The sequence below is a fragment of the Pteropus medius genome, unplaced genomic scaffold (genome assembly GCF_902729225.1).
Source record: "Pteropus medius unplaced genomic scaffold, Ma_sr-lr_union100, whole genome shotgun sequence".
Lineage (NCBI taxonomy): Eukaryota > Metazoa > Chordata > Mammalia > Chiroptera > Pteropodidae > Pteropus > Pteropus medius.
In genome coordinates, this window is record NW_024349225.1 from 4,006,355 (window position 1) to 4,032,864 (window position 26,510).

The window sequence follows — 26,510 nt, forward strand, 5'->3', positions numbered from 1 at the left end:
GACAGTATTGCACTGAAAAATTAACTTGAAATAGATTAAAGACTTAAATGGAAGACCTGAAAGAAAACGTAGGGACAAAACATAAGGACATTGGCCTTGGCAATGATTTCTTGGATATGACACCAAAAGCACAAATAAGAAAAGCAAAATTAACAAGTAGGACTACATTGAAGTAAAAAGCTTCTGCACAGCAAAGAAACCATCGGCCAAATGAAAAGGCGACCTATGACATGGGAGAAAATACTTGCAAACTATACATCTGATAAGGGGTTAATACTCAAAATATATAAGAAACTTATACAACTCAATGGCAAATCAATAACAATAATAATCTAATTAAGTAATGGGCAAAGGATGTGAAATGAATAGACATTTTTCTAAAGAAGACATACAAATGGCCAAGGGTAACATGAAAATGTGCTCAACACCACTTATTGTCAGGGAGACACAAATCAAAACCACAATGAGATAACACCTAACACCTGTTAGGATGGTAATTATAAAAAAAATAAAAGTGATAACGAGTGTTGGAGAGATTGTGGGGAAAAAGGAACCCTTGTACACTGTTATGGAATGCAAGTTGGTGCAGACACTATGGAAAACAGTATGGAGTTTCCTCAAAAAATTAAAAACTGAACTACCATATGATCCAGCAATCCCAATTCTGGGGATATATCAGAAGGAAATGAAATCAATATCTCAAAGAGATCGCTGCACTCCCATGTTCATTGAAGCATTATTCACGATAGCCAAGATATGGAAATAAGCTGAGTGTCCACCGACAGATGAATGGATAAAATAGATGTGATACACACATACACACACATGCACATATGCACACACACACACACACACACACAGGGATATAATTCAATCACGAGAAGAAGGAAATTCTGCCACTTGAAACAATATGGATGAACCTATAAGACATTACGCTAAATGAAATAAGCCAGATAGAGAAAGACAAACACCATATGATCTCACTTAAACGTGGAAGAGTTAAACTCATAGAAATAGAGAGTAGAATGGTGGCCTGGTGAGTAGGGACATGGGGAGATGCTGGTCAAACGGTACAAGATTTCATTTTTAAGATGAATAAACTCTGGGGACCTAATGTACAGCATGGTGACTATCAAATCATCACACTTTATGTATAATTTTATTTGTGAATTATATCTCAATAAATCTGAGGAAAAAGGAATAAAAAGACAGTGTGGTACAGGCATAGGATAGACAATGGAATAGAACTGAGATTATAGAAATAAACCCCTACCTTTAAAGTCAAATAATTTTCAACAAGTGTGCCAAGTCCATTCAGTGGGAAAAAAAAATAGCCTTTGCAACAAACGGTGCTGGGACATCTTTAGGTAAAAAGTAAATACAAATATAAATTCAATTATTCCCCTTCTAGCATTTAAAGGGATAGTCTTGCAATTTTGAATTTAGGCAAAGAAGTTTCTAGACAGAAGCATTAGTAAGGTAACAACGTGTTATGTTAACAATGAGAAGATGTCTGCATACTCCAAGCAGGAGGTTGAATTCCATTCAGCTTGTTGGTCTTTTCTCTCTATTTTCCTTCTTCCAAAAGCTACATGAGCAAATCATGCCAAAACCACAATACCGTCTTCTGGACACATCATAGGCTAGATTCTGCGTATTTCTTTAATCATTCAAAGGCCTGAATTGACTTTTTCAAATGTTGGTTACATGTGAATTAATACATAACTAAAAGTGATATGGGTGAGCTAATCCTCCCTAACTACCCAAATGATATAGTGAGTAATAAATTCATCTGTACTGAGAAAACAGTATAGTAGAGTCCTGAACTGAAGTTATCCATTAAGAAAGAAAGTTCTCTACGACATTCCCAAGTCTCCTTTAGGCCACAAGTAAGCTATTAAGCGAAACACAGAAACGATAGAGAAACCTTTTTTTTTAAGTGAGTGTCAGCAGATGTTAGCCAAGCAAATACTTTGAAATAATAAAATTAAATTAAGGGGTACTCTACTAATGTTTTCACCAGACAACTAATACAGACCCCAGATGGGTCTTGGCCAAAAGTAAAGGCAACAGGACTTTAGCCCTACTTGTTAAAATGCTGGTGCAGTGAGAAGGACCAGAAGCTAAAAACGTCTTTGGCCAAAAGAGTCATGAGCTTCCATTTACCGATGATGACTAGGAACCAGGCACCAGACCAAGCTTTTCATGTGTATGTAGTCTTTCATTTAATCCTCTCAACAACCTCCCAATTATGGCATTATCATTATCCTGCCCATTCTACAGAACCTGAACTTTCAAATAGTTAACATCTAAACTCACTGTTCTACAGATATCACCTGGTAGCACAGGAGCCCAAATTCAAAGCCCATGCTTTTACCTACAACTTTGAACTTCTGGGCGCTTCACCGTGGTTGAATTTTCCCAGGAAATGATTAAGTGCAGATGAAATGAATGCTTGAGCCATTAGACCCCAAATAATCATTTGTTTGTGGAAACATCTGTCTCAGTTGGCAAATATCTGAGGTTTAGATATAATTTCATAGTTTGGTCTAGAGAATTAGAACTTCCAGAATTACAAAACTTTGATGATCAAAAAGGACCACCTACTGAGAGCCTCTGTCTTCTCTAAAAGATAGAACTCCCCCAGAAAACCCAGGGGATCATGAGAATGTTCCTTTTCTCATCATCATGACTCGGTCTTCTAGTCCAGGAGACCATGCACCCTTACTTCACCTTTTGGAAAGCATTGATGATCTCTTTCATAAGAAAGGAAAACATTAAACAAATTGAAAGCTGAGTTTCTTAGGACTGAACACTTTTGGGTGACGAGTATCATAAATGCTCATTTGCTTGAATCCCCTCGATAAAGGCTGGGATAAAAACAAATTCTAACTTAAAAGGCAACTACAGAATTCATTAAATAAAGTAATAAATGAACTCATTTAAATGACAGCTGCTTCCCTATAGATTTTTCTATGTTCTTTTTAATATATAGCACCAGAATTAGCTATAATACTTTGGAGGCAGTCAGAAATAGTTCGACAGTGCTAATTCCGCTCTCGTTCTTCATATGTAAGCTTCTATCACTGACTTCTAAGATTGATTATCTTTATTATACACCTGAATTATCATATCTACAGCCATTAAGAATCAAGTATTTCAATGTGTGGTATCTTTAAACTACTCTTTTTCCACCATATTCTTATGTAGTTTTTCACATCAGATTAACTTGTCATTTTACACTCTGAGATTTCTAATTCCTTAGAAACGCCTATTTTTTTTTAAACATCTCCAATTCTCACTAAAATTATTAATACAAGTATTGAAGAGGATAGAATCAAATTTGGAGCTATTTATATCCAACACAACATTGCTATCATGAGTGACAAGAGGATGTGCCAGCTTTCTGTCCAAATTCCTGTCACATGCACTTAGCCAACTGCCTCCTCCAGATAGATCATAATAAGTATTAAATTAAAAGTTCACTTTATCATTTATTCTACATTCAGGTTGATGAACTATTATCCAGACAAGTCAAGATGGTATTAGATGAAACATTTTCAGCTAGTACTGTATCTTACTTCTATTCTATTTGTGATTCATATCAAGAAGATTGTTTTACATTCCTCATCTGATTTGGTAGTTTTTAATAAATCCTTACAATGACTAACCTTCCATTTCTCTTACTTTTCACATTAACCCACATGTTTTCCAGCTTGCTCCCTATCTCTCTGATTATGTTCCATATAGGTGTACCCCAAATGCCTCTCTGGCTAACATGCTTTTTTGTTACCATAATCAGATACTACGTTTATAGACTTGTTTTTCCTAAGTATTGACTGTGCTTCTTCTCTTCTGTTGTTGCTCTGTATTTGATGGGATTCTTGATTTCTTCCATGGACTCTGCTTTTCAGTCATTCTTGATTACACAGGCAAGTCTCTAGGCCAGTCTTTAGAGTCTGGGCCAATATTTCTCCAAGCAATGGCACACGGACCACTTGCATCAGAGATGCTGTCTTAGAAGATCTGGGACTGGGCCCAGGAAGCTGTATTTTTAACATGCAACATGTACAATTTTATAAACACAGAAGTTTGGGTACCCCAAGCAATAAGGTCTAATTCTTCCTAGTTCTGGAGACTTACACTCTGTTCTTCATTATAGAGTCTCTATTTAAGTATTTTAAGCCAGTCTAGAGAACAAAGTGTCCTTTTTGATGATACTTGAGAGACTAGAAGTGGGAGTTTTATACCTAACACCTCTAAACCTCAAAAGCCTTCTGCAAGTCAGATGCTCAAAATGGTTTGCTCAAGGTTACCAAGGTTAGCACAGAATTAAAACCAAAGATGGCCTGACTCCAGTGTGTGAGGTGGCTGCAACAGAACCAGCTTTCCCATGTAACTGTTTTCTCTTAGCCAATAATGGAGACCAGATAAGGACTGGAATTGTTGGAAGGAAAAGATAAACAGCTTGTGAGGAGAAAAGGAGACTCGGGGTAGTAAAGTGGGGAAAGAACAAGCCCACCCACAGCACACTCTGAGACAGAAGTAAAGTCTGAGTCTGTGCTGGAGACAGCCGCCAGAGACCACTAGGGAGAGATGTTAGGCCTTGGGAGGAACAAGGTAAATTCAAGGCAATGTAAAGGAGAGCAGGGTCAGTCCCCAAACTCTCAAGCATGGTGAGCCAATTCCAAGATGGCTACAATCAGATACTGGTCTTTAAGTTAGTAAAAAAATAAAGGTCATCCTTAAGGAACATGGTTTGTGTGTACGACGTCCATAAGTTAGGTGTTCATATTCAGGAAACTGGGGAAAAAATAAATTGGTTTATTGAAAACATTTAGGGAACTGCTGATCTGAACCTTTTAACTGGTTGATTAAATAAAAAAATGTAAAGAAGTGGATAAAGAAGAATTCAATATTCAATTTAAATTTTTTCATTTACTGACTATTTACTCTTGTATTTGTTAACTATTTACTGACTGCCTTCTATATACCGAGAATTAAGTGAGGTGCTGGGCATTCTCCAATGTTAAAATGCTCAGGAAATGTGGAGTGAATATACGAATGAATGAATGAATGAATGAATGGTTGAACAAGCAATCATGTGAATCAGAGAAAATGAATGATATATATGTGGAATTCTGAAAAGCTCTCTGCCAATATCCTTGACTATATTAGGAAAGTCTGACCCTACATTTCTTAGCCATTCCTGATGACTCTCCAGAGATCTGAAGTCTTATAATTAAGGTCAAGTAATCTTTCAAGTTCATGGTGACGCTGTTAATATTCATGAGGTGTTCCACAGCCACCAGACTTATTATTAAAGCACACAAGAGAAGATCCTAAGTCAAGGATAGTTTCTACTCATAAAACCCCTCTTAGAAGCAGGCAATAAAATCACAGATAATGCTAAGGAACAACCCTGCAACTTTTGTCTTTCAACAAAAGTTATCTGCACAAAGTTATCAGTTAACAGAATTTAAATAATTTAAAACACAAGGTAGTTTTTTGAGCTCTAGCACATCTTATTTGACAACCTGAAACTAAAGGTCTTAATATGATCGATTATAATTACAGTAATACAAAAAAAATGATCTAAGTTTTTTTCATACAGACTAAAACGTTCGTTTCTTTCACACTATAATTCAATAAAAAATGAGCCCACCATGTTATTTATTTATTTATTTTTTAGGTGAGGCAACCCTTGGTTGACCTCACAGATTACAAGGACCTTGTCAGCTTATAATCCTTTATTTCTTTTTCTTTTTTTTTTTTTTTTTTTTTTTTTTTTTTTTTTGTATTTTTTATGCCTACAGCACCTGGTCTTCCTAGGTAGTCTCCCATCCAAGTACTAACCAGGCTCGACCCTGTTTAGCTTCCGAGATCAGACGGGATCGGGCTTGGTCAGGGCGGCATGGCCGTAGATGAGCCCACCGCGTTAAATGAAAAGGCTGCAGAGCCAGTCTTTTCAGATGTGGAGATGGCATTACCGTGCACATGCAGTTGAACGTGCTGCTGTGCTTCCCCAGCTGCATTGGTAGCCACGCACGTGTATCTGCCAGCGTCTTCCATCAGGGCTTTGGCGATTTGCAGAATTCGACCAGAAGACTGGATCTAATTGGGAGCAGAAAGCATGACAGCATTTGGTACTTTACACTTGGGTTCGAAAACAAATGCTGAGATAGACAAACTCATTTAAATTTATAATATCTATTTATATTTTATGATGATATCTTAATTATCTCTTGATAGATGAGAGCCAGATCACTTCATCGTGCACAAGAAAATAGACTAATTTGATTGAAATGCTTATCTTACTCATTGGAAAACACAAAATAACCTCAGGCTAGCCTGCTGGTAAAGTCATAAAACGCCACCAAATAAAAGACCTTAGCACTGAACTATTAGGTATGTGATGAAAATTTAAGCTATTTGAAAAAACATGGTCACATTTATATAACACTTCATAAATAGTTTTAAAACAACAATCTTTTTTGATTAAATGGTCATGGGGCCAGAAAAACAATAAAATTATAAAATATGAGTAATGGAAATACAGATAAATTTCTTCCTGTTTTTTCTTCTCTCTTAAACCCACTGCAACTGGCCTCCATCATTTTGGGGCTGGCAATTCGGCAATTATTTTTCGAAATCAATTATTCAGAGGCTACCAGTAACTTCCAATCACAATATCCAGCAGCCTATGTAGTAATCTCACACTCTATCTCATCTACAACATTTGGCATTGTTGACTACATACTCTCTGCATCACTTTATTCTCTAGGTGTTGATGACACAGCATTAACCCTCAGTTCTCATCTTCTGACTTTCTTAGATTACACAGTCTGCTTTCTCCTCTTGTCTCATAAAAAGGAAACTTAACTTTCTTAAAGTTTTCAGCCAAACCCTTGGCTTCAGTGAAGAATCTTGTGCAGACTCCTAAATTTATAGCGTTGGCCTCGGCTTCTCTCCTGAGTTCAGTACTTGTGGTTCCAGCTATCTGATGGACAGGTTAGCACATGAAATTTAACATATCCAAAACAAGGCTTGCGACTGTTTCCTTGTATCTCTAAACCTACTTCTCATTGCACGTTTCCAATCTTGTTTAATGGTAGCCACTATTTTCCCATTCGTCTGGGTTTCAGAGGCCACTGTGACTCGCCTATTAATTATACTATTCCGTTTCTCAGAGCTGCTATTTTCCATTCTCACAGCCACTATGGGATTATAATAGCTTAATTCATATTCCAGTGTCTCCAGCCTCCCAAACTGTTAATCTATCTTGCATACCGTTGCCAGAATAGTTTGTCTATAATGCAAATTTGATCCTTTTACCAGTCCTCCATCAAAGCTCCTCATGGCTCTCCACTTTGCCCAGAATGAAATCCTAACTCAGCGTAGCTCTCCAGGCTTACCACATTCTGAACCCAAATGATCTTCTCTCCATATACTCCTGTGTAAACTCCCATTATTCTCCAGCCGTACTGTATTAAACATGTCAAGCAAAACGTTCACACATTTATATTTACTTCTTGACTTCTGCACATGGCCTTTCAATGCTGTAATTTCTTAAGACTCTGAACTCGGTCAGTTCCCTGTCCTATTTCTTCTTACTCTTTAATCTTCCCCTGAATTAACTCAACTGTGACCGTGGTTTCAAATGTCATCTACATGTCAATATCTCCAGGCAGACCTCTCCTTTGAGTTCCAAAACCATATAGTCAAAAGTCTACCTGACATCTTCATTAGTTTATTTCAAAATTAACTCAACCTCCAAAAGTCTAAAACACAAATCACAGATTTTCCCCCCTTAAACTTGTCCTCCTCCAGTGTCCTATCTCACTGGGTGACATGGCAATCTACGCATTTATGAGGTCTGATTCCTGTGAGTTTCCCCTCAGCTTTTCCCTGATACTTCCTTCTCTCTCACCTTTCACAAGCAATCGATCACTGATCCCTAATGATTTAACCAATAAATAACTCTCAAATATAGCCATGTATCCTCATCTCCAAGGCCAGCATGTAAGGCCAAATTTCTATCTTTTTCACCTAGACAAATAAGCCCTAATTAATTTCCAAATGTTGACTCTTGATCTTTCAATCCGTTCTTCAAAAGAGTCCTGGGTACCACATAAAGCACAAATCTGATCAGCTCTCTCCTCTCTTAAAATCTTTTAAAGATCTCCCATTGCTTTGTAGTAAAAATAAAATCATTAATATTACTTAAATGTCTCTTACCCGCTCTCTGGTCTCCCCTAATACCCTCGTCCTTGCTCTCCGTTCCTTACTCCATTGGCCTGCTTTTAGGTCTTCGAGAGCTGTCATTTCCTTTACTTTGTTTGCGCATGCACATCTTCTCTGAAATACTCTACTCAGTTCTCTTCCATTAATTCATCCATTTACTCCTACATATTCTTCAGGCTCTCTCCATAAATTACTCTCATGCTTAAAGGCTTTCCTCATTATCGGTTTTCACATCTCTTCATATTTTCTCTTAAAATTACTCATTATGATTTGCAATTATACTTTTGTACGATTATGTGATAATGCCTATTATCCAGGTAAATAACTGTTTGCTTGCACTACGTTTGAAGTCTACATGCTTAAACTTTCATACTTAGCCAAAGATTAGATCCATTGGATTTGGAATAAAAGCAATAAAGGAGTAGATAGCCACCATTTGTACTAGGAAGAGAACTCAGCACAGCCCTCATTACTGAAAACTTACCACAAGCAAAGTTCAAGCCCACGTCAGTCAATCAACTTGATTCTAGCAGCTGTATCTATTAATCTGGACTTTTAAATGCAGCATTTAGATTATCTAGGTTTGAAATCTGTCTCTCTGTCTGTCTGTCTACCTATCAATTCAACAAATATGTACGGAGGTATAGGTATATGCCAGGAACTATAGTCAGTGTGAAGGATACAGAGCGAATTTATTCACAGGAATTGAGTGTTGGCCATCTTGAAGCTTATAAACTAGTTAAAATATGTTTTTCAAAACTTATTTCAGTTAGGTTAATGTTGATGTGACTTTACCCTAATCTCAATCTATTGTGAACAAATTGAGGATACTCTGAGAACTTAGTATTTATGAACACTGTTCATCCATGAAACATCATTTTTCAATAGATAAAACAGGTACAAAGCAAAATAATAAAAATACCAACCAACATATTAAAATTGATATACTTGTTAAGGTTACTAGTCTTTAATTAATTCCATTCTTCAAATCAAAATATTAAGTTAAATTCTAAAAAAACTCTAAAGAAAACGCATCTTGTTTTAAAAAATTTTCTGCAAAATCTGTCCAGAAAAATCTATAATTAAGAAAGAAGAAAGTGCTAACTCCAGGAGGATCTGTGGAGCTTTCTCATTTGGGGCTCAGCAATATTTATACTTACTTCGAGGTTTCCTTGGGCAGCGTTCACTGGCTGGCCGTCTTTTAACCATGTAATGGATGGATTTGGAGTGCCATTGGCTACGCACTGTAAGGTGACAGGCTTGTATTTCACTACAGCTCTCTCAGAAAGGCCTGAGGACTTGATTGTTGGAGGAACTAGATTTAAGAGAGCAAGGAAAGAAGGGTGGAAGGAAGCGAGGGAGGGAGGAAGGGAGGGAACAGAAACCATTCATTAGTGGGGTCAAACTTAAAATCTGTATGCAAATACCTGAAACAAATTTTTTTAAAAGGGAAAATCCCTATTTTGAAAAAAAAAAAAAGAAAGAATTTCATCCCATGCATTTCATTTACATTTTCAGTGATTATTTATTTCTTAACTATGGATCTCTAATTCTCCAAAGAATAAGTGAAATGTATTTATAGCAATCCACGGGTATGTTCGGCTTACACCTTTTATGTTTTCCTGATTTATTTTGACCCTCCCTTCCTCATTAGATCAGAGTGAGTTTCCAGCACCCATATTTACAGTGTATGACTCTAGCCCCAGCGAGGCTGATGGAACCCAGGATGGTAACTTAATTTCCCCGCTGGATTCTCTCTCTCTCAGGAATTAGAATGGAGACTGAGGCACAGGAAAGCTATATTCCATCACAGAATTGAAAAAGCAGGGGGGATAAAACAAAACAAAACAAAACCTCAAAACAACAACAACAACAAAAAAACATCCTGCACAGACAGAAGGGAAAACGAAGTTGATGAAGTTCTTAGGCTGTGACTCCCCAGCGGCTCTCCAGTTTCTCGTTCCAGTCCCTCCTTCCCCAAGGTCCGCCGGCAAGTGAGACACATAATAACCTGGTGGAAATTTGCTTCTGTCACTAGATTAGTGGTGCTAACACCACTGTGTCGGTTTTACGAATGCACGTGCATGCCCTGGGTCTCACGTAACATCCTCGGCCTCCATTCCTGGAAACGCCTTTAGTCGCACTCCCTCGGGTTTTGGCTAAATCCTTCGATGTTGACCTCACCAACCCTTCTGCTCGGAGTTGGCTGCCTGCCTCCTTTACTCTATTTGGTCTCACTCCTCAGACCCCAACTTTCTACGCAGAACACGCTTGCTAACCTTTAAGTTCTGTCTGTATTCACTCATGTGATATCTCTAGGGAAAGTCTCTGTGTTAGTACAGTGACGTAAAATCTACCATTATTCAACTCACATTCACATTCTTTACATTACTTTCCACAACTCAAGATTTAGCCAGAGCTGCAAGCCGAATTTCGTAACGAAACAATGCGTAAGTTAATTTCAAATGTAATGCTGTTACCCCTTCCTCAGCATACCATGAACAGTCACTTCGAATCCTTTCTTGTGGTCTCCAGCGGTGTTCGTTGCCACACACTGATAAAGGCCTGTATCTGACACTTGAGCCTGAGCAATAATCAGTTTGCGTCCATTTAGTAAAATCTTGAATCCATCCCTTTCGTCAATTAGCTGGCCATCCTTCAGCCACCTGCAGAAGAAAGGCAAAAAGAAGTCTCAATATGTATTTTAAATACGTAACTAAATTCATATGTATGTATATGTGTGTACATATATATATATATATATATATGTATGTATCTTAGAGAAACTAGATTTATGTTAGATTTTTATATACATATGTAAAGATATACATTCTCAATTGTGTTATTTGTTTAATTTCCTATTTACTTACTTCATTAAATAAACTATAAATGGGGAAAAGAAAAAAAGAAAACTTGGCCTAATGCAGAAGTTGGCATGTTGCTGGAACCCAGTAACTATGTGTTGAGTTCTTCATTCTTCTATCGATTTAGGGCAAATGCTCCTAAATATTATTTATTTCAAATGTTTAAATATTAACTAGCAAAATGAATGCAATCCTAAAATATTTATAAAATAAAATCCTGAAATTACATAATATTATATTTTTTTCATTTCGTATGAGTTGTCACTTTCCATACAGTTTTATAATCACATGTGAACACAGTTTATTCCCTTTGCATATCCCATTGCACTTTGGAAATGAAAGATAAGTAGTCAAGAGATGCTTTGTGAATGAAAGAATGAGAAAAAAGAATTGGTAAAAATATGTGTGTTAACTCTATTTTCCCAATGTGTCTGTTACATTTCTTTCTTTTTAGTCATTCACTTAATATTTCAGTGCCTCAGGAAGATCTAACAGATAAACTGCCTAGTAGTATGTCTCTATGAACTTAAAATGTAATTTCTAAGAGCATAAATAGAATCCCTCTAATTGAGCAGATTTAAGGACCCTGTGAGTATAAAGTAAAAGTTGCCTTGTATACAGAATGTGTCTTTTAAAAGAGGAATATAAAGAATATAATTTTATACGACTCTTTAGTGACATGGAATCTCTTTCAGGATAGCTCTAAAACACTCAAATAAAGAAGTGGTAGGTATTTAGAAGACATACCAAAACCCTTACATGATAGTTGGTGGGGGAGAGCCTGTCACTTGACAATCTAGCTCCAGTAGGTTATTAACCATCACTATGAAATAAGATGTTTCATCTCCTCCTTCTATAGCTGGCGGCACTAGAAAACAACAGAGATATAACATGCAATGAAATATATACAGGGAAAAAAGCACCATCCCTTTAAGCAATACTAAGTTGCAGTTTAGAACATTGGTTAAGTATTGTAGCAATTTGGTACATGAAGGGGATTTGAAATGTAAAATACATTTACAATACACAATTGCCAGGATAGATGAATATACTTTTGACATACTGTGGATTTTTCTCAATTAATCTAGCGTTATGGTGCTGCTGATGCCATCTGAATATAGTTGATTTATGTTATATGTTGTGTATTTTCATATGAATAAGAGAACTTCAAAAATCAGACCTCTAGTCAAAAATCGTTTACTTATAAGGAAGCAGAGACTCACAGTTGCAAGGTGACCTCCCAAGGCCCAGACACTAAGCTTCCTATCGTCCAGACAGTGTTTGTGACAGAAGAGCACGTTCTCACGCACTGCAACCAGCTGTAAAATGCACCTGTGCACTTACAGATACAAAGTATACCTGTCCAAATCGGTGGAAGATGTACCTGCGTTTTTAGATCTTGGGCCTCTGGTGAGAAATCTACCATTTGGTAATGTGCAGTCTGGAGTTGAACAGATAACTAAACTTTCTCTAAGATTGTGTTATTATTGCATGACCAAAAAAAAGCATTTAATAAACTAGTCAGGTTTGGCAATGAATCTGAGAATCCAGTTGGCGTTTCCTTATTTACCTAAGACATCAACTTCGTATCTGATTTCTTTTTCTCCCGCCACACTGGTAGCCACACATACATACTGTCCCCGATCGACTTCCAGGGCACTCATAATTTCCAGTTTCTTCCCACCAACTTCTATGCGGATATTATCACTGGCTTTCACAGGTACACCGTCTTTTAACCAGGTGAGAACTGGAGGCGGGTTGCCGGCAGCTTTACACTCCAGCATCAGTGAATGAGTGACAACCACTTGTTTATTCAGAGGTACAGCCAAGTCACCTTCAATCATTGGAGGAACTAGGTAGAAAAAAGTAATATTTCAGGCAATTCTTTGAAACCTAATGAAATAAAGGTTTTTTGTTGTCGTTGTTTTTTCCTCACATAGTTTGACCATAGGAACTATCTTCATGTGTCCATCTTCCTCTAGGCTGCTAAAGAAAGAATTCCTTGACTCAGCTGATCTGCAACTATTTTAAATATCGTGGGGTACTCAATTATATCGTGTCTGGCTTCCAAAGGGGAAATAGTAGAGAATGATCTTATCCTGACAACTACTTTACTTTCTCCATAACAACCAAAGGGTGTGGCTGCTCCAAGTGCCATGGGCAAATGGTTGGCCAAATGAATGGACCACTTCTCGTTAACCGCAGCTTTTTAAAATATTTTTTTCAAATCATGGGACAAATTCTTCCCATTCCTACCCATGCACTGAAAAGAAGCAAACCCACCAGGACTTCATTCGTGAATGAACTGGCATATCAGAAAGCAGAGACAGAAAGGTACATAGTTAAAGCATGTATGTTTTCCTTACCGTAGACGTCTACATGGAACGATTTTTCAGCGCTTCCAACAACGTTGGTTACATGGCATGTATATGTTGCCGAATCAGAGACCTGTGCTCGAGGGATCTGAAGAAATTGTCCTTTATCAATATAAAGTGCTTGTGAGCTGGATATGATTGGCTGGCTGTCCTTATACCAAGTAATAGCAGGCACTGGAAGTCCCCGTGTTTCACACTCCAGTTTAATGATGCTGTTGATCAGTGCTGATATTTCTGTGGTGACATTCCCTCCTTTAATACTCGGTGGAACTACAAAGGATTTCAGAGCAGAAACAAGTCTGAGCTTCAGCATCTGCATCAAAATCTTAGATGCTATAGACATTAACATAATGCGATTAAAGTAACTATAAAGTTAATTAGGAAGTCTGTGATTTATCTACTGAAAATTAATTTCCTATTTTGTCCATCTTTGTCACCCCCCTTTTGGGTTCCAGATGTCAGTAAAAGCAGTCACAGCTTTAGTTTCAGGGGTTCATCTAAGTCCAATAGGTCATAATATAGTACTAAGAATGCTGTGTTTAACGAACAAACAAAACAAAATAAAACCCCACTTAAAGTAGATATAACATGTTTGAAATCAGGCCGAGGGAGCAAAAATGTCAGATGTGATACAACTTCATGCCTTCTGCCCAAGAAATACTAGCGGTCCAACTGCTTTCAGAACTAGCTACTGGTAGTAGCTGTGGAATCTTTAACTTTTGCTTCTTACATTTTTTTTTTTTTTAGAACTGCCAAGACCTCATTCACTCAGCTTTACTCATCTAATTGGCTACATGTGTATCTTCCATAATTCAGCAATCACATGCTGACCTCTCACAGCACACGAGGGCTCTGCTGATGGAAAATCAACTCAAGTGGCTCAAAACGGCTACGTACTCTGAATGTGGTCATTCCAGGATCGTGTGATAATTGCCACAATTTAAAAGAAATCAAATGGCATGTGCCTGAATTTAATGCCTTCAGATTACTTTATCACCACTTTATTTTAGAATAGGATGTTCTGTGGAATGTTTTTCTTATGACTGGACTGGGGTTCTGGGTTTTGGGAGGAAGATCACAGAGGTAAAGTGTTATTCTCATCACGTCGTCTCAGGGGTACATACTATCAATATTACTTATCACTGAGGATGTTGACCTTGACAATCAGGTCGAGGTAGTTTTTGCCAGGCTTTTCCACTGTAGAGTTGCTCTCTTTCCCATCTTTCTTTTGAAAAGAACCACTCTTCCTAGCCTGTGTATATGTTCTACCTTCCTTGAGAGGGAAATACCTATGTAATTTATTTGGAATTATTCCATTTGAAAGGCTCGTCTCTGCTCTCCAATTTATTTATTCAATAATTTTTTTATATCAATATGGACTGATGGAAACTTATTTTATACTTTGGGTTATCATCTAATACTATATTATTTATTTTGTTTGTTCAAATTGTTCTAGTTTTGGCCAACAGAAGTTATTTCAGTTGGCTCCTATGTCCTTTTGACATACCCATCTCATTTTGTTATGTTCATACTTTCTAACTTTCTGATCCTACTCCATGCTCCAGGCTCATCTTGCATATTCCTGGCTCCAGCCCTAGATTAACCATTTTTCCAAGGAGCCCTGGTGCCTTTTAATGGAGTAGGATATTAGAAAACAGGATCTGGGTGCTGTGTAGAATGTTAATTTTCTGATAATCATTCTTAGAGCTAGTTTATAGTGACATACATTCACATACACAATTTTTTCTCATTCATAAGTTAAGGTAAGGTCTACTACACTTGGCTCTTGAGAAAAAAGACAGACGTTACTATTCGTGCTTAGCTATTTTTTGTTTATTTGAGGAGTCAATGCCACGTTTGAAAAAACTGAAGAATTAGCCTCTCAAAATAGTGTTCATGAAACAACTGCAAACAAAAATATTTTCGAAGAAGTTGAAAAAAACACTAATCCATTACAACCCGAAGTGTAATCTGCTAAGATGTGTTACAACTGATGATGGTAAAAAATATGTGTGGAATTAAAAATATATATATATGTGTGGGGGGCAGGAAAAGACTTAAACAAATTTATAAGCTTATTAAAACATAGGGTTTTAAAAGTCTACTTTTATTCCTTATATTGTTCATTAGAAGCACTTAGTGTTGAATATCCATGTTATTGAACCAGTTGTGTCCATGGCAATTTTATTTGCTCTTATGGACCTATACGTCATCAGTTCCAATAATTTTTGTCATAAGTGGAAGCTGAATATAACGACTCATCCCACAGTAATTCAATTCCTTAATGGTGGTAAAGTTGTATTTTAGTTTTTTGAGCTCAGAACATACTGAAATTTTTCTAAATGAAAGCTGTCCTCAAAAAACACTATTACTGAATACTGAATAATTCTGGAAATTGGTTTTGCTGTAAACTTGATATTCTTTCTGGTGAATTCAGCCTAAAATTCCAGACAAAAATGGCACTTAAACGCAAAACTTATACTGTGGTAGTCATTCTTCTTATTTGTACATTTCCCACGCTGTCAAACAAAACTGAGATCTCGATTCCCATACAAATTTGCAGTGGATATATTTTCTTTGCTCAAATTTCAGTTCCAGCAATGTTTGTCAAAACTTGATGAAAAGGCAAAAGAAATTTACATATTCGAAGTCCGTTACTCTCTGAAAGTGAGGACCTACCATCTAACCTTGAGTTGAAATTGATTAATTAGCAGTAAAATGGCATATTTAAAGTCAAATATCAAGAGAACATAACAGAATTCTATAAATGCCTTCTAAGCAATAAATATGGTCAATTAAAATCATATTATTTGTAAACTGATATCAGCATTTGACAGTACTTATCTCTGTGAAAAGACATTTTCAAAGATGAACTATATAAAATCTCACTGCAGATCAGTATTACAGATAAACATTTGCAATTGATTTTGGTGATAGGGATCATTAACACTGAACTCCAATTAAGTAAAGTGTTGTCTCCCCAAAAAGAATTCCATTCTTTCATCAGTAAACTTGCTTTACAAAAAAAATTACCAAAAACCAGAATTTCATCAATAAATGACTGGTAGGAATTTATTTCTGTTTTATTATGTAAGTACCTACGTAATATCCTTGACTTTGTCTTATGGTCTGCAAATTTATTATTTTGCCCATTATTTAAAAAAAAAGGTTTACCAAGTCCTGCTATAGATAATTAATTAATAAAAATTAATTTTAAAATCAGAAGAAAGACAATTTTATTCAGACTTTAAAGTTTAACTTCGAAACCATTTATGTTATGTGTTAATCTATAACAGTATAACAAACTTTTGGCTCAAATCGACTAAATCAGTTGGCTAGCCTAAGTATTTAAACAATACATTCATGAAGGCAAGAATGTAGGTTCAAACAACTCCTTATCCTCTATGAATGTTTTACAAAGGAATAGCATTTATACTGAAAAAGATCTACTCTGAAAGTTTGTATTTGTGAAACTGAGAAAAATTACTCAAAGAACATCTGCAATTGATGGCAGAACAACATACCAACTACCAACTGCTTAAATCTGCCAAATGAATAAACGTCACTTCCTGTTTCAATTCAGGCACAATGTACATCTCTGCCTTTCAGGTGCAATGTGATAGTGACTAGGTGACTGCTTTGGATTTGGAAGATCTTGTAAAGAGGTGAAGTATCTTAACTTTTTCCTGAGTATCATACTGCACAGAAACACAGAAGACAGTGCAGTAGAACCACAACGAATATGACTGACCTACTGAATTCTATACCTTTCTATTGTGTCAACAACATAATGTTCATGTGCCTTCTTTGTGGTTCTGTGCCTGAGAAGTAAAATAACTCTGACAGTTACCTTCCGCAGGGGGTATTGATAATTTTAGTGAAATGAAGGCTGTGTGTCTCTCGTTGGGACATAGCTGGGAGAAAATAGAGCACAAACATAGGCTTTTAAAATATTACTAAATGCTACAATGAATGAAAATAGAACAACTGAGTTGTTTGCACATCATCAGCTTTATTCTATGTCATGCATCTCTACTCTTTTTAGTTGTTGTTTTTTTTTTTACTCCTTTAAGGATATAGACATTTATGTATATACTAACCACTTAGGAAATACCTGACTTCTTAAGTGAGATCATACGAAAACCACGTGACCACTTGAAGAAATCCACGCTTAATGATAAATTTGGATGTGACATTCTAGCCTAAAACACATGAAGATAGGCTTTCTTCTAAAATAAGTAGCATTTGCAATTATTCACTATGATTAAAAGAGCAGTTAACATTAGAATAAACTCTGTTTTTTCAATTTATACTAAGAATCAATGATAAATAAAAAGCTTAAAGTCACACTTACTATAAACAGTCAGTTTTATATCCTTGGCTTGTTTGCCAGCTGCATTGGCCACAGTACACTGGTAGCGTCCCTTGTCACTTCTCCGTGCATTTTTTAAATGCAAAACTTGTCCTCTGTCTAGAAGTTCAATATTAGGATCTCCCAAAAATAAAGGCCTAGAAAATACAAAATTTTATTCCATTTTTACTTTTCTATGTTTTCTTTCTTATTAATCACAACAAAAATCATGAAGTCGTAAGAGGTTAAAAATATGAATCCAAGTTGAATTTTTCAGTATAAATCTAAAAATATTACAATGATGTGATTAATACTTCTATTCAGAAGAATGATATTATTAAACCACTTTACTAGTGAAAGTTAGATATTATCACTTTGAGATGAAAAGTTTCATTTCAAGCTTTACTTGTTGAACATTAATAGAGACCCGGCAGAGTCATTATTTACTTCATTCATTCATCCCTTCTTCCTTTTCTTCTGTTTTTATTTTGTTTGTTTTTTTGTTTGTTTGTCTGTTTTTGGTTTGCATAGCCAAAATTTTTACCATTATTTAGAAAAGAAAAAACCAAGAGTATAGGAGCTTCAGGCCAACCAGTATTATTTTTAAACCAATATCATTGTAATACCTGGAAAAGTATTCACAATAGAATGAATGGTTATTATTAACTAAAGGCAATGATCATGCCAACTTTTCCAAAAAGAACATATTGTAATAAGAATAAATGCTTTTATAATCATAAATACTGAAAGGTATTTATGCCAAAAGCAAATTATATAGATGTAAAGGAAGTCTTTTTCTACTATACAGAGTTATTTACAGACTACTGTAAAATACTCACTTTATATAATTGGCAGTAGCTTTACTTAATACTTGAAACATCATGGTTATTAAAGTCTATTATATCCCAAGAGTCATAAAATCCATTGACCTTCTTTTAAGAAGACCATGGCTAGTTTTTAAAAAGTTGTAGTGACTCAGTCACGTGATAAATAATTAGATGCGCTGCTATAGTAATAAGCCACTAGTCAGACTACAAGCTTAAATGAAAACACATTTGATTTTCTAGCATCTTTTACTATTACTTGGTATGACATTTCGTATGAAGTTCTCGAAAGCTTAGAAAATAAAGCATCTTAGCTTAATGCATTTTAACTGTTTAAACGAAGTGTACTTGAAGTATACTTGATAATGCTATTTAAACTTAAGTATCTTCGAAACTTTTATCAATTATTAATAATACAAGTAACATAAAAATTTTAACAAAAAAAGGTAAGCATCATAATAAGAAAATATCTCCTTGGTTTCTTCCCCCTAATGTGAGTCTCCTCTCTAGACTTCTCGCCATTATCAATTTGGCTGGTATTCTTCTGCATATTTTTTCTAAACATTTTCACCCATAAATGATTCCAAAGGAATCTAAAGTTTTTATACATAACTGATATTATGTTATTGTTCTACTTTTCCTTTTACTCAAGTTATGGAGATACTTTTGGCACATAATAGTTTGATCTTCCTCTTTTTAATTGCTGCACAGTGTTTCACAGTATAACGTTGCCTAAGTTAACTACCCACTCTCCTAGTGGCAGGCTTCAGGCAGTTTGCGCTCTCCTTCATCACAGTGTTGCAGGGACTATTATTGCACGAACCTGCCCACGACTGCGTCCCACTCCTAAATACTGAAGCGTGATTGCTACGTTACAGCACATGAGCATTCAAATTTTAATAAGTATCAACAAACTGCCCTTCAGAGCACTAATGTACTGTCCCTGGCAGAGTACTGTATCCTCATTTCCCACACTCCAGCCAATACTTGATATTTCCAAACCTTTTTATTTCTGCCAATCTGACCTATGAGAAACAACACTGTATTATTTTTATTTATATTCTGCAAATTATTGAGGGCGAGCACCATTCAATACATTTTATTGCTGAACTGTATATTTTTTACTTGCCTGTTCCTACCCTGCATGCATTTTTCTATGTTGTTGTTGTTTGTCTTTCCTACTGATCTGTTAAAAGTTTACAGACAATCCTGTATTTCACATACTGCAAATCTTTACTTTTTGCTCCTTAGGTCTTTATATAGCTGCTCTCAGAAACCATAATAATACACGAACTGCGGCCATGCTGCGAGAAATAAGCTTTCACAAGAAATATCAGTGTGGGCAAAGCTCAGCAGTCCTTGAACTTGAAGTATGGAAAACATCTAATTGCTGTTCTGTATTTGTTCCTTTTTGCTCACATATGGAACTAGCTTAAGTATTCACCTTGCTGTCATAAACACATTTTACTTTTAATAATTAAAACAACTGTATGTTAAGCCAAAATTATCTCTGTCCTGGCATCCTGCATTTTTTATTCTTAGCCTGTGGACAGATTATTTAGGTTTATAATGAATTCGAATTCTTCTATGTTTCTAAAACAAATTACAAGCAATTATAAAGAGCCTTGTAATTCATAAGAATGAAGAAGTATTATAAGACTTTGAGACCATTTTTTGAACAATATTGTTCTTCCTTCATGTTCATTTAATAATACTCTGGGTAGTAAAATAATTAAGAGGGAGAAAATCCACATGTATTAATTTATACATCTATTTCCTATCAATTGGACCCTTGTAACAAACACAGAAAAGATACTCACTTGCCATCTTTGAACCAGCCAATAACTGGGAAGGGAGTGCCTTTGACCTGGCATTCAAGGGTTGTATCATGGTTGAGGACAACTGAGACTTCATTTGGGGAGTTAGCACCTATTATGGTGGGTGGGACTTGAACAAAGACATTTTATCATGAAAATCCATGACTTAGCAAAAAGAGTAGGGGGAAGGAGAGTAGATTATCAATAATTTCTATTGTATTTCAACAAGATCTTATTGTTCAAAGTATCACACAGTAATCCCTTTATGTACCAAAAACCAAATATGGAACACATTCATGAAAGCCTTGATAGTTGGACAATTATGTGGAAGAATTAGGGTATTATAAAACTCATTTTGTTCATATTGAGGAGTACTAAACCCATGTACAAAATAAGTTTAGAATATAAGTGAGCAGTGAAGCTTATATAATACAATTTACTACTGCTATATATTTTAGATAATGACATAATTAATGTCAACCTTATAATGTTCAAATTCCACATATTACACCATAGTGCTATTTGAAATCTATTATTCTTGTCTCTTTTAAAGGGTTCTTATGCTAAAATTGGATATGAGATACAATTTTGACTATGCTAGTTTTTATTCTCAGAATTATCAAGCATATATCGAGCTCCTATACACTTTCCTGACCTTCTAATCCTCTCTCCATATCATGTTAAGGTGTTTGGTCTTCATTTTCAGAGCAATGACCAGTCACTAGAAGGTTTCAGTAGGGGAAGGGTGTGATCAGATGTGTTTTAAGACCACAGGTGGCTGCTGAATGAAGAGTAAATTCCAGTGGCAAAGAGTGGATGAAGCGGAGCAGTTAGGAAGCTATTTCATTGATCTATTACATTGATAAATGATACTTTCATAGTGGTAATGGAATAGAGTAAAAAATTTAAAATAGAATTAGGAAGTAGACCTAAGAGGATGTAGATTTAAGGATTTGGAGAGAGGACGGTAGGAAGAATAAATATCAGGTCTGGCAGAAGCAAGTGCATGGATGGAGGTGCTGGTCACTGTGAGAGGGTTCACTAAAGGTGACCAGAACGGGTACTCCTTGAGACCTTTCTGTTTGCTATGCCACTAAGACATTCAAGTCAAGAGTCTGTGGAGAAGATTAGATCTATATCACTAGAGTTCAGAGAAGAAGTCTGAGCTGGAGATAAAAATTTAGGAGTCATCAGCACACAGAGAGCGGTCCAAGTAAATCAGTGTCAAGAGAAATAACGCCAATGAGACTAAAGATAGAAAAGATTAGGTTGTTTCTTTTTATAGCCTATACTTAAATATAATGACGGTAATTTTGGTAGAGGAAATGCAAAGTACTTCGGGCTTTGGGAAGACTAGGGAGAGGGATTGCTTTGTTATAGCAGTTTATGTGTGCTAATTTTAATGCGGCACCAGTTCCTAGACTGCCACCCCAGATTAACAAATCATATGCCTATTTTGATGAGCAAAATACTGAAAAGAGAGGCAGTCATTTTATCATATTGTAAACTTAAATTGGCAAATGTAATTTGACACACTAAAATTATAAAAATTTAAATTTATGATTACATGAAAAATTTTTAAATGATTTATACCCTAATTTATCATGGCAACTACCTGCTCTCAGAATTCTCCCCTCTTAATTAGAATCAGGCCTGAGACGATTTAGTTACAAGAACTAATTAGAATGCAGGGGAAGGTGGATTTTCTCTTCCCCAGCTCAATACAATCTAGCAGCTTCAGGAGACATCAAGAGCATGGATGAGTCTTACTCTTCATCATCCTGTATAGTTACTTCCCAGAGGATTTCCTGCACGCCTAATTGGAGAAACTGGCAAGGGTAGTAATTTGCTATTTTATGTACAAGACAGTGTCAAATACCCATAGACTTCCCAGTATGATAAGTAATAAATACCTTTAAACTTTCTATATATCATTAATATTCTGTTTAACCACTACTGAAGACAAAAATAATGATAGATGATATGAATGATATTTCTTCTATCAGTTTACTTTTTATCTCTTTACTCTTTCAAACAGTTAGCTCTATCCTATATAAGAAATGCATCTGAATCGGAGGTTTTCAAAAGAATGTTTTCCTTACCTAGCACATCGATGTTAAAATCCTTCTGCGAGGTGCCTGCAACATTAACCGCTTTGCAGGAGTATCTTCCCGCATCTTTTGGAGTGGCTCTAAAGAGCTTTAATATCTTCCCGTTGTTCACGATCTGAATGGTGCTGCTCTCGGTCACCTTTAAGAGCCAAAATGGTCAGCGTTATTTCCAATCCTAATATACATGCATAATTAAACATCGAAGTAAAACTTTTATAGTATTATTATTAAAAAAAGTCACATCTGCACCGTTTATTCAAGGCAGAGGCAAGGAGTTATGCATGTTTGGATTTCTGCATTTACCTGGACATCATCCCTGTACCACATAATGATGGGAGATGGAGCACCTTCAACTTCACAAAAGAGACTGATCAGCTGGTTGACCAACACAGACACATTTGTTACTTGTTCTTTATCTTTAATTACTGGAGGAACTGCAAAAAGAGAAGAGGCGTGGCTAGATAATTTTGTAATAAATCTGATTTATAAAGTTTCTTTTCACAGGCCTTTTAAAATAAATTCTGAAGGATGTGATAGCTAGAAAGGCTGGTTATATTGAAGACATGCTGTAATATAAAATGAAACATCCTAACCAATATATTTAAAAGTAACTCTTATTGAATTTTTACTTTAATTAGTATTTCAGGGTTTTGAATTGAGAATAAATTTGAGGGTAAATTTAAAGGAGAAGCTGTTTGTTCCACATATAATTCGAAATACAAACTGCTAGGGTCCTAACATGTCACATGGGGCTCATTACTTTCCTGATAGGAATGAATTTTGCCCAATGTCTATGGAAGCCAATATCCATCAAATTTCAAAAGCTACATTTCCTTTGACAAAATGACAAACATCAATTTCACTGAAGTGTTACTTATAACAGCAAAGAACTGGTAATGATCGAAATATTTATCATTTAATGGGGAAAGGTTAGGTATATCATGGTATAATCACATAATGGGATGCTATGTAGGTATAAATAAGAGTTAGGAATATTGAATAATCCCCAAGATGGATTATTTAGTGATGCAGACAAGGTGCAGAGTACTGGATATAATGTTCTCCTATATGTGTACCTTTTTATAAAGAGGATAAAAAGAGGATAAAATATACATTCATTCCTTGCATATGCATAAGTACCTCTGGGAAGACACACACACACATGTACATAAAAAATTAATAACTTTCTTTGCCTCTACGGAGAATGAGTAGATGCCTCAGCTCAGGATCATGAGACTTTTGACTATGTATCTTTTCCTACCATTTGAATTTTGAATGATATAAAGTCACAATAAAAAATTACATGAAATTTTAAATCAAGTCAAGCAATTGATAATGCAATCAGATCACCACTGTTCTGTTTAATAACACTTCTATTCACATTAATATTAAATACTACTACATTGAGAAAATAACATATATAATAATTTGAAAATGTCACATATTCAATCACACGATTTTAGCACTTTTATGTTATTTTACCATGGACTTTGAGGTTATATTTTTTTTCTGTGGTCCCAGCTTCGTTGACTGCCACGCAGATGTATTCCCCACTGTCATATGTTGTAACAGAAGCAATAACCAACAATGTGCCATCTTCCAAGATAGAAATACTGGGCTCTCTGCCTGTCAGCTCTCTACCATTCCGTAACCATTTGATGGTTGGTTTGGGGGTACCTAAATGAGAAATTAAATCCTTGTGATATTTTGTAACAAAATTAAAAAATCACTATAAATATGTAAGTATACTGAAGAGAAATAAAGTTTTTCTTATGACTGCAATTTGTACCCTCATGTACAATGTTACTTTCAAGATACTTCTCCTGGCATGGAATTTTGAAGAGACTGTAGTATTTAGTACCTCTAATTCCTGATTAGTGTAGTTTGATCAGAGTTATTTTTATCAAGACATTCAGAGGACAGTATGGAAAGCAAAGCATTTTCTTGAGTGAGTTCATGGTAATTGGTGGGAGAAAAAGACTATATTGATCAAATGGACTAGATATGGGGAGAGTTTGGGGATAAAAATAAAGGAAGGGCAAAACTAAGACACTATCGTAGGAATACAACACGATGATTGCCCAACCAAGCAGAATGCATAAATGATGGAAAGAAATAGTGCTTTATAATTCACATTTTAAATAGGCCTGATATAGTAAAGATGAGGAACTTCTGTTATCCACACCTTCTGGAGCTCTCATGCTGTTAAACACAGGGCAACAGAATAATTCCTGACTTTTTATACTGAAAAGAGAATTGAGAAAGCAGTGAGCAGAATTAATTTCCTGGATTTATTTATGATTAACAGCGTGAATAGAAGTGATGTGCTTATGAATACAAAGGATAAAACCATCGCGAGGTGCACAATAAGCTAAAGGACATATTGGAAATAGACAAACATTAACTTTGTACTAAGAATGTATTTATTTCCCAATGTGTCAGGCACTATTATAAGCACTTTAAAATTTACTTAATCCCTATAAAGATGGAAAAAAAGCACATTAAATAAAATGAACGGTTGCAAAAGACATCGTTACTAATCTTATGTTAAAGGATAATAAAATATTAAAGAATGGTCATATAATTAAAGGCAAGTACAAAAGAATGGCAGGAAAATAAAAAAAAGTGTCATTAAGGCTAAATGTAAATTGAGTTAAGGACTTATAAAGGTGATTACGAAATCTGTATTTATGAAAAAAAATAAAGCAAAAAATTGGCCTGTTTCACTGTGTTGTCCGTAAAACTGACTGATGAGGAAGAGGAGGTAGAGCTGAGGAACCACAGTGGTCTACGCTATTACAGGAAAAGGAGGTCTGATCATTTCCTCATTTTTTTACACCTGCTCATTCCTTTATGGATTTCATTCAGACTTCTCAATTAATATCTGTTGAGTTAATAAATGAAAAAGCAAATGAATGACCAAAGAAATAAGTTACATTATCTTGAATTTGTAAATAGTAGAACAACCATGGACAAGATGAAATTCATTGCAAAAGATAATGAAAAGGCACCTAGCTACTTTAAATAAACTCGAGAATTATATCCCAGGCAAGAAAGGAGGACAAAGAAGAGGTGGTTTTCCGAAGTGGAAAAGGGAAATCAAAACAGCTTGGAAAAGGGATGTCCACGCCAGCACAGGGGCCAGGAGTCCAAGTGGAGAGCAAGGGGCAACAGCGCCATTGGCAGGGGTCCAGCGGCAGGTGTGCCCACAGCACTCACCTGAACTTAAACCCTTCTAAAGCTTTCTTCTCCGTGCTTTGCTTCCCTCCCTCATTGGCTCTGGGAATAGCTATTGAGACTTCTTTTGATGTCTGAAAAGCTTGTTAAAGTTATCTTTTAATGCTGGTAGAAAACAATCATTGCTGTGAGCTACTGTTGAGAGATGCAAAGTTTTGCTACAGAAACACAGGCAGCTCCGAGGACCTTCAACGGCTGCTGCCTTCAGGGCTGAGAGACACTTGTGGGAGCAGGAATGGAACCAGCAGCTCGGAGCCCTCCTGGAGGCTACGGGAAGCATGCTGTTTGGACTTTGTCAGAACTGCCACAAACCCATTTGAGTCATTGCAGATAAACGCACATGTGAAAGAGAGGATGTCTTTAATCGCCTACTGGCCATCTGGAATAAGGGTGATAGTGACGGTGCCTCTTTCATACCCCACCTGAAGAGAGATGCTAATAATATTTTGAGAGGAAGCATGGTGGATAGAAAACCCAGGACTTCAGGAAGAGAAGGCGCTTGAATTAGCCTCCGAGGGCTGTACAATGACCAGTAGAGGATAAATCTAAGAAAAGAGGTTTTCAGAAGAGACGTGTCCAGAAAAAAACAAGGAGATGGTCCTAATGTATACTTCTAACTGGGTGAGATAAACGTGGAATATTTTGAATAGCCCCAGCTGCCACATCTTAAAGAGCAGTCTTGTTAAA

At 36.0% G+C, this 26,510-nt stretch overlaps 1 protein-coding gene and 1 pseudogene across 3 annotated transcripts in view; both read right to left on the minus strand.

Moving 5' to 3' along the window:
- The window catches only part of HMCN1 (hemicentin 1), a 460,798-nt gene that overhangs the window by 141,480 nt on the left and 292,808 nt on the right, over positions 1-26,510 (minus strand). For all 3 annotated transcript variants that reach the window (XM_039881236.1, XM_039881237.1, XM_039881235.1), the window contains exons 26-36: positions 24,069-24,263; positions 22,890-23,020; positions 22,578-22,725; positions 20,479-20,605; positions 17,838-17,992; positions 13,475-13,753; positions 12,679-12,960; positions 11,868-11,976; positions 10,741-10,910; positions 9,405-9,559; positions 5,991-6,114 (exon numbers count right to left, since the gene is read on the minus strand). In XM_039881236.1, the coding sequence (XP_039737170.1) occupies positions 5,991-6,114; positions 9,405-9,559; positions 10,741-10,910; positions 11,868-11,976; positions 12,679-12,960; positions 13,475-13,753; positions 17,838-17,992; positions 20,479-20,605; positions 22,578-22,725; positions 22,890-23,020; positions 24,069-24,263 (1,875 nt within the window). The remainder of the gene's footprint in view (positions 1-5,990; positions 6,115-9,404; positions 9,560-10,740; positions 10,911-11,867; positions 11,977-12,678; positions 12,961-13,474; positions 13,754-17,837; positions 17,993-20,478; positions 20,606-22,577; positions 22,726-22,889; positions 23,021-24,068; positions 24,264-26,510) is intronic.
- LOC120617846 (uncharacterized) lies at positions 5,808-5,926 on the minus strand (annotated as a pseudogene).